Below are 8,433 nucleotides of genomic sequence, written 5' to 3'. Positions count from 1 at the left end.
ATGCTTACCTGCGGACCACTTATGTGCACCCCTGGTTATCAACTTGAGTCAAAGACTGAGTGTTAAAAGACTCTTTATCTGAGTCTGTGATGTGCAAAGAGCTTAAACAGACTCCAGAAGGCTGCAACTGCAGTAGCCTTGTTTTGGTTTTAAAATCTTTGTGAAATTTTGCAAGAAGTATTTCTGAGGTTTCTTACCTCACATAATTCTATGAGGTTGTCAGCAAGTATATGTTTCAGCAAGAGAGTGGAGAGAAGGATGCAGCAGCACCAGAAAGTTGTGAAGGAGGTGCAGCTGAGAGGAATCACTGTGACATCATGGTTAGAGAGCTTTCCTAAGAGCTATTCAGTCTTGTTTTATGTAAAATTGGAGGCCTGCTCACCTTATTAAAGTGGTGTCATTGTGCCATATTGACAAAGGACACCTATACAATAATGTTCCTCATGACTTCATTAATAATGAGCTACATTGTGCACTGTGCATTTCTTTTTGCAAGCTTGTTGAGTACATGAAGTGGTGTATAATGCCTCAGTTATTATTCACAAAATTCATCTTCCCAATTTCCTGAATAATTTTTTAGACATCATTAAAGACGTTCCCTTTGTTTTCCAGTTTGCAAATGCTTGCAAATACCTGATTTTGAAGCTTGTGGAGAGATTGTGATGCTGTTATGTAATATGTTCAAAAGAAAAGTTTCTAGAAACAACAACCTAACCTTAAGATCTTATTAATACTTTATTCAAACTTGAATTATAAATGTGAAAATCTAGATTAGTGTTAAAAGATGCAAAGCATCTAACCAAATAAACATATTTGGTTAGAGGAGGAGGGTATCAAAATTTGAGGGTGTTTTTGCACACCGCATTTGCTTTCTTTAATGGACTGCCTTGAGCTACTAAATTGGCCTGAGCTAGTTGGATGACTCCAGTCACATCTCTCTTATGGTGCAGTAAAGGGAACACCTGTCAGCCAGTCAATGCTTCCTCTTCTGAAAAGTGTGCATATACTAGATATCTGTAGGCAGTAAACCTACTGAACTAAACATGGTGAATTAGCACTTTATCTTTCCTACATTTCTGACCAACTGCAACTTTTAAAAGTATTAAAAACTCTTTTAATTGATTTATTCCCATTTTTAATTTCCTTTCATTCATCATATACAAAGCTCTTCAAATTACCATTGCATATGAATTGCATTCTATAAACAAGCCTGACTTCCCATTGTTTTCTTAGCAAGTGATTACATGTTAATCTGTTTTGCACAGGCAATGCAGGTTCATCACAAACAGAATTGCAGTTTGAATCCACTTGTAGTCAACACACTGTTTGCTGATGCAGAGCTTAACCAAATCACTGTGGCCTAAAAAAAAAAAAAGAAACAGTTCTAAGAATGGAACCTATCACTGTGCTTGCAAATGTTTCAACTAAACTGTTCAAAGAGTAACAACCTATCACGAGACAAATGCCTGCTCTTTCTGGGAAATTACTGGCATAAACAAGTGTCTCATGACACTATTATGAAACGCACTGACAACACAAAAGAAGCAAAGGTTAACGCGGTTACCATGTAAGAAAGACAATTTTTTTAAAAAAGGGGGAAGTGAAATTCACAGAAAAGAACTCAATTAATAAATCAATACCAGCCTTACAACAGCAGCCCCCCACCCCTCCATATTGTGGAACAGGTAGTAGACACTTAATATTCATAATATCCACACCAATAATTATATTAAAATAAAATAAAATAAAATGATTAGCAAGAAGAACCTACCTAAAGCCCATGGTGCTCCTCTTGGGAAAGCAAATGTGTTTAGCACAACAAAGCATTCAGACAATGCTTGTGCAAGACAGGTGTTATAAAAATAAACACAATAAAATAAATAAATAATATAAAATGCCTTGAGGCAACTGTTGGTATTAATTAATGATATGTAAACATAAGAAAATACACCTAAGTCAAGGGGATGAACCAGTGTTGTGTTTACAAATGACACAGAAAATAAGCAGAATGGCAAACCAAAAGCACAAGCCACAACTCACACTGAATTTTTAACAATTAAATATTATTAAAGATAAAAAAAATAAATACTCTTAGTATACTGCTAAGTATAAAATTGTGAAAAGGCCTCCTCATTTTATCTTAAATGAATGAGCATAATACTAACTAACATAACTAACAAACGTCAAGTCAATTTTATTTTTATAGTGCATTTATATCAACAGTGGTTGAGCCAAAGTGCTTTCCAGGCAATTGCATGTAAATTGAAATTTCAATAAATAAGACTTAAATGGACCAGCATAATAAAAATGAAAACCTAGCAAAAATTACAACGATGATAACCAGTTTAAAACTTATTATGGGATAAAATTATAAAGAAATTCAGAAAATAATGGGAAAAAAAACCTTACAGATACATACACAGATAAAATCTAACAAAGGAAACGTCAAGATAAATCGAAACTTGGATTTTGGAGTGTATGATTTTGTTAAATTGTTAGAAAGTGTGGCCACCAGAAGGAAGCCACTGAACTGCAACAGACCCTTTATTGGCCTCTAGTCTTTGTGTGAAAATAAAAAAAGGAAATGAAGTAATATAAGTAGCATAAAAAAAAAAGTTCTAATATGTATTATAAATACAATGTATGCGCATCTGAATATGAACTTATCTCTGTGCTAGTAAATGTTTCAACTAAACCTTTTAAAGAGTAACAACCTATCAAGAGACACATGACTACACTTTCTTGGAAATGCCTGGCATAAACAAGTGTCTGATGACTCTACTATAAAACCCAGTGACCGCAGACAAGAAGCAGGTTTTTTCTTTTTTAATATAGTGGCAAAATCACAACAACAGTTGCCTCAAGGCACTTTCTATTGTAAGATAAAGACCCCACAAAAGAAAATGGAAAACTCGAATTATCATGGTTGTAGCAAAGACAACATGGAGGTAAAATTCACAACAAATCATTGGCTTACTCACTGTTCACCTGCAGGCACATACTCCTGAACAAAAACAAATAATTAAGTGAATGCCAGCCTTAAAGCAGCACCTTTTCCATTCCACTTGCAAACTAGTTATCATCATCAGCTATGTGCTGTCTTTTCTTCGTTTCATTAGTACAGTATGAAAAACTCAATTTCTTATGCAACTATGAGTTCTCTCATGTGACAACAGCTGTAAGGCCTCATGCTGTCCTGCTAATTGACCAACAAGAAGCTCAGCACCCACCATGTGGTAACCAATTTTCTCGTCTCTTATCTTGGCTTTCAGAATTTTACACTGATGTCTGTTTTCCAAACCCAACTGAAGATTCATTAGCCCATACTCCCAAGAGCTATTTTTGAGGTGTGACTTACTATTAACATTTAGTTCATTCATTTTCTCAGTATCCAGTTGAGCTTCTACGGTTGTTCATTTTGGTGAGGATAAAGAGACGTATACGATGGAGGTGGTTCTTCCTGCTGAAACTGAGGCAGAGCAGTAGATCCTGGATATTGTACTGGGGGTGATGAAAACGCTGGAGCTGAGAACTCATATGGTGGGGCACCTTGTGGCCACTGGTTAAAGGAAGTAAAGTCGCTGTAGCTTGGAGCCCCAGCTGTCCCAGGTGGGTAAGGCCCCAGAGCCTCCCCAGGCTGAAAGGCAGCAAAACTGGGAGGAACGATGGCCAGTGGAAACACAACCTCTGGATCAGTGGCAAAACTAATGTCCACATACACCTAGGAAACATGTCAGTAATAGATTAGTAAACATCTGAATCAAAGTGCAACATATGAAGCTACTGATTCAGTTATTTGTCATAAATAATTTATATGTTATTATTCAAATTTTATGCAGCATTTTGCAATAGTAGTAGTTTAATTAGGTGTTCTGCAGTAATTTTTTGTATACATTTTTTAAGAGTTTAGGACACGTATTTTACGTGTCTATTACTTACCTGAAAATGTTTACAAACAGATGAAGTTTAATTTCTAAGGTAATACTATATAAAAGAACTATGACTTTGTTTCATACCTTGATGTAATATTCCACTGAGATGATTTCACAGTTATGGAGAATGATGACATCAACGGGAATCTTCACTTGGCAGGAGACACTTTCCTCTGAGTTTGGATTTATATTGTCCCCGACCTTTTTAAATAAAGTTTTCTCACTGGACGTAGAAGAGCAACCAGCACGGTACACTATTCTCTCCTGGAGTTTGAATTTGGGCTTCATGTCCTTGGAGGAAGAGTTGCAGATTTTGGTGGCAACAGATAAAGTTTCACCTGACAAAAGCAAATATTATAAGTAAACTGCATTGTTAAATGTATTTACATTAGATTTTGCAAATTGCAAACAATTTACCTGGAAAACAGACTGTTCTGTTAATAGTAGCAGACATTTGGACCTGTCCCTTGGAGAGACCACTCATCTTTTTACTCACTGTACTAGATTGTGGACACTATAACAAAACATACAGACAAACATTTTCCAACACAACTTAATGCCTCACTGAATTGCATTTTTAAAGGTTACAATACACTTTTCCAAGTATAAAATTTCTAACAAACCATTGCAGTGTTTGCCATTACTTGAACAGTGTGTAGAAATGCCTTAGAAACAAACTTGATCTCTTTTTGTACTGTAGAAGGCCATCGCCAGCTCCTGGATATCTTTGCTTCAACCATGTAGACAACTTTTCCATGGCATCCTGTAAAGGATGATGGCATGTTCCTATAAAACAGAACCATGGTATAATGCATTTGTTTGTAAAGGCAAGTTATGACACAGTATTGATACTTGCAGCCAGAAATTCCCACTTACCCCTCTGGGATTTTAAGCCTGAACTTAAAATAATGGACCCCTTGGGGAAGTGAAGTGCCTGCAGGAGAAATGTGATTAAACTTTTGAGAAACTCTTGAGTGGTAGGCTCTTAAATGCAACTGCTGCTTTCCAAGATCTGCATCAAGCCTAGTTACAAACTAGAAGATATATTTGATAAAGAACTTCACTGTAAAAAGTCTAGACTTGAATCACGTTCAGTAAAACTAAAAGAAAATGCAGACAACTTTAAACTCACCTTTGAAACTCGAGTGCTTTTTTTATATTCCTGTTTTAAACTTTGCATTAAATGTATTTTTTTAAGAATGGCATTGGTTTACTTTTGTCTGTTTCATTTAACTGCACATCAGATTAAATTAAATATTACAATGCTTTTGGTTCTTTTTTATTTATTTATTTTTCTGCTTGTGACATTTTAAGGTTTTTATATGGCAGACATACTGAATGATCATAGGTAGGCAATGATAACTAATAATAGCTGCATTTTACTTTGGGGAGATTTTCATTTAATCTATGTGATGTTTAATGTTTCTCCTATCAGCAAAAGATCATCTGGAAGAAGGGAAGTTGGGACAAATCCCTGGAAGGGCTGTATCAGGAATGGTATCCAGTATAAAAATCTGTCAAATCAAATATGTGGATACCTCTGCTGTTGTAACTCCTGTGGTAGCTTATGGCCATACTAACTTGTATACCTCAAACAGAACTGACTGAAGCATCAGTAGTTATATCTTACTTTTTCTACAGTTAATCAATACTCATGTCTGTATGCACTGTTATTCCTGTTGTTTTTGCACACACTTTTCTAATTATTCTTAACTTCACAGAAAACTCTTTAAAAAAAAAAGCAGGGATCTCTAAAATGCATGTATCACCATAGTGTCTTTAATATTATCTCTGCACGTGTAACATGTTTTATTTTCAAGCCAGTCTGCTAGTTTCTAGCTAGAAGACCATGACAACCATGGATGTAACCAGCCCGGTAACCTGGCCATTACCAGGTCAGTAATATTTTTTTACTCCCCCCAAAAAAGATTGGCACCTATCAGTGTCTGACACTGAAGATGACTTTAACTTTGAAAAGACTCTATGGGAATTCTGCAATATTATAATCTATCCCACAGTGCCTGTGACTGGGTTGTGTTTAGTGAGTTAGGATAATGCAAGACTCACAAGGAATGATAACTGAGAAGAGAGAATCAGAGGTACAGTGGGACCAGAGCCAATGTGAAAGTAGCATTTTGCTTTGAGCAATTTAAATTTCAAAAGGACGAATTCCATTCTTTATTTAGTTGTATATACTCAAAAACGCCAATGCAGGTATTTACACAGTTACTCCTGCAAAAAACGGAAGCTATAGAAAATGTGCTTTGAGGTTTTTATAATTTCTGGTTGAAGACTACTATAACTCTATGATATACGGTCTTATGACTTTACTTTTAAGAGCTGTAGCCTTATAGGAAGTAGCTCTATCAAGCAAAGGGTGTCCAGTGTTGATTGGTTTATTAGCTGAGCTAATTAAATGTAAATAATGTTATCTCTGGATGGTAGTGCATGAGATTTGGTGTCTCTGTATGTCTCTGTATCAATAAAGCCATGCAAAACATCGGAATATGCTGCTATATATCGTTCCCCGCCACCTGGTTAATAGTTTGGCAAAGTATAAAAACTGACAGAAACAGAGTCGAGAAGCACACGGCAGAAGTGTATAGACGTGGCAATAAATAGTGCAGCCTAAGGGGGAAAGTACCATTTATAAACACATGAGGTGATCAAGGAGTGTAACAAGAGAGGGAACCCTCAAACAGTTGCGACAGAAGTAGAAAAGAGGGTCGAATTCAAACTGGTCACAAGACACGGAAGACAAATAACAGACAAAACAGGAAGGGAGACGCAGGGAAAGGCAGGCGTGAATAGTTTGACACAAGAGGATTCAAGAGAGGATACGCAAACAATTAAGAGAATTACAGTCTAAAATAACAAAACATTCGAAGTGTGGTGAAATGGTTAAAACATCCGTCTTTAGCGCGCACAATTCTAGCTAAATCATAAATCCATCCGCTTTGGGGACTCCTTGGGGAATGACAGCAGATTAAAGCACCGTCCTTTATGGAACTAAGAACTAAAATTTTAATGAAAATTGAATAGTAGATGACAACCAAACTAGAAGGGCAAGAACGGAATTATCATAATATACAAGGATTACATGAATAAAACTAAAAGAAACCAATGATCATAACAAACTCAGTATATTGCCATGAGGAGTGAAATGGCAAAATAACCTGATTTCCAAGTTCTAAATAAATAAACCTACCTTTAGCATTTTCTGCAACTAAGAGTTCCTTCACCTTGAAATATCTCCTATGATCACTGTACGATCTCTCGTCATCTCCACTTCCTTCAGACCAGTGTACGTTTGCGTCTCCTTTGGCCTTTACAGAAACACTTTTGACTTTGATGGCTTTTGTCAGGCTGAAACTAACTGTTCCAACTATAGTATCTCCTTCAGAAAAAGTATCGCTTTCGTCGATTGTTCCGTAAGTCACATTAAAGTCCTTTATCGGAGACATTTCTGAGCTGTCGGCGAAATGCTTTTCTCAGCACTGACGAGCAGATCCAATGGGCGTGACAGGAGGCTCCGCCTATAGAGTGACGTCGTGGGCTTTTTTTTTTTTAATTTGACATAGTACCAAAAAGTGTGAGACATTTATTACAACAGCTCTTTAGACAATAAATTTAGCTTATGCACCATAATGACCAACTAGACATATTACTGGGATTTGCACAGTTTAAGATAGCTACTTAATATTGTTCACTAAGTCTTTACCAAAGTCACAGTTTATTCACAGATTTTATTTACATTTACTAATCTGAGAAACACTGACATGTTGCAAATGCTTTTTGGGATCCATAACTAAACTAAATGCTGTTTGAAGAACGACTTTTCAGCTTTTCAACCCTTGTAACAGTAGCACCTCATTCAAACTCCTTTTGATCAAAAGAAGTAGCCTGCTATGTTTGGGTGGGCAGCTAAAAACTCTGGATGCAAGTTTCCAAATGGTGGTGTTACGCAACAGAAAAACAACAGTGCCATGTATCATGGCATGTAACTGATGGCAACAACAGTGCTAAGCACAGAACCACCGTGCTTCCCTCTGCTGCCTTTGCTACTAGCTTTTGACTGAAGGGATAGCTGGGCAGTCCATTTAAACTAGTTAAACCAGTGGTTTAACTGGTAAAACTAACTTTGACGCCAAGTTAGTTTTAGCTCATAGCTAAACTCTTTTTTTTTTCATAAGTTCTGCGAACTAACTAGAATTTACCATGTACTACCATCAAAACCAGTTCTACGGTCTCCTGCACTTTCGCCTAAATTACCTGATGTTTTTCTTTTTAAAAAATGCAGTAATTTGTCCGCCACAAACTGTCCCACCAGTTTTCATTTATCATATCCTGTCTTTCCACGTTCAAAGTTCTAGGTTCAAATCTCTTGATCAGATAAGATCTTTCTGTGTCGATTTCCGAAGTCCAGCTGCATACTTATTGCCTACACGTGTACTACATCTTTGACTACATGATAGCAAGGACAGGCTCCAGCCCCAGCCAT

The 8,433-nt window shown here is 36.6% G+C and overlaps 1 protein-coding gene across 2 annotated transcripts; it reads right to left on the bottom strand.

Moving 5' to 3' along the window:
• Nucleotides 1–850: 850 nt before the first annotated feature.
• On the bottom strand, nt 851–7,432 carry LOC147317247 (arrestin domain-containing protein 3-like). Of its 2 annotated transcripts, none has more exons than XM_086314028.1 (6): nt 7,141–7,432; nt 4,809–4,866; nt 4,556–4,718; nt 4,350–4,446; nt 4,017–4,270; nt 851–3,721 (listed from the first exon to the last, which is right to left on the bottom strand). In XM_086314028.1, the coding sequence occupies exons 1-6, from the start codon at nt 7,394–7,396 to the stop codon at nt 3,404–3,406; spliced, it is 1,146 nt and encodes a 381-aa protein (XP_086170154.1). In that variant the 5' UTR covers nt 7,397–7,432; the 3' UTR covers nt 851–3,403. The 2 variants fall into 2 exon arrangements, with proteins under 2 accessions (XP_086170154.1, XP_086170155.1); XM_086314029.1 differs by having other exon boundaries at nt 4,577–4,718.
• Between the last annotated feature and the right edge of the window lie 1,001 nt (nt 7,433–8,433).

The sequence above is a fragment of the Aulonocara sp. 'chitande type north' Nkhata Bay genome, linkage group LG12, assembly GCF_057382095.1.
Source record: "Aulonocara sp. 'chitande type north' Nkhata Bay isolate Kocher_YH1m ecotype deep benthic linkage group LG12, A_spYH_male_GT1.1, whole genome shotgun sequence".
NCBI classification, from domain to species: domain Eukaryota; kingdom Metazoa; phylum Chordata; class Actinopteri; order Cichliformes; family Cichlidae; genus Aulonocara; species Aulonocara sp. 'chitande type north' Nkhata Bay.
The sequence above is the reverse complement of the archived record's forward strand: the minus strand, read 5'-3'. Positions and strand labels throughout refer to the sequence as shown.

Excerpts from the sequence above, each read along its gene's own strand:
- LOC147317247 (XM_086314028.1), bottom strand. The coding sequence starts at position 7,396 with ATGTCTCCGATAAAGGACTTTAATGTGACTTACGGAACAATCGACGAA. Across the intron at positions 4,867-7,140 it reads AGTTGCAGAAAATGCTAAAG|GCACTTCACTTCCCCAAGGG; the intron begins GTAGGTTTATTT and ends TTTCTCCTGCAG. Across the intron at positions 4,271-4,349 it reads CAGAACAGTCTGTTTTCCAG|GTGAAACTTTATCTGTTGCC; the intron begins GTAAATTGTTTG and ends TGCTTTTGTCAG.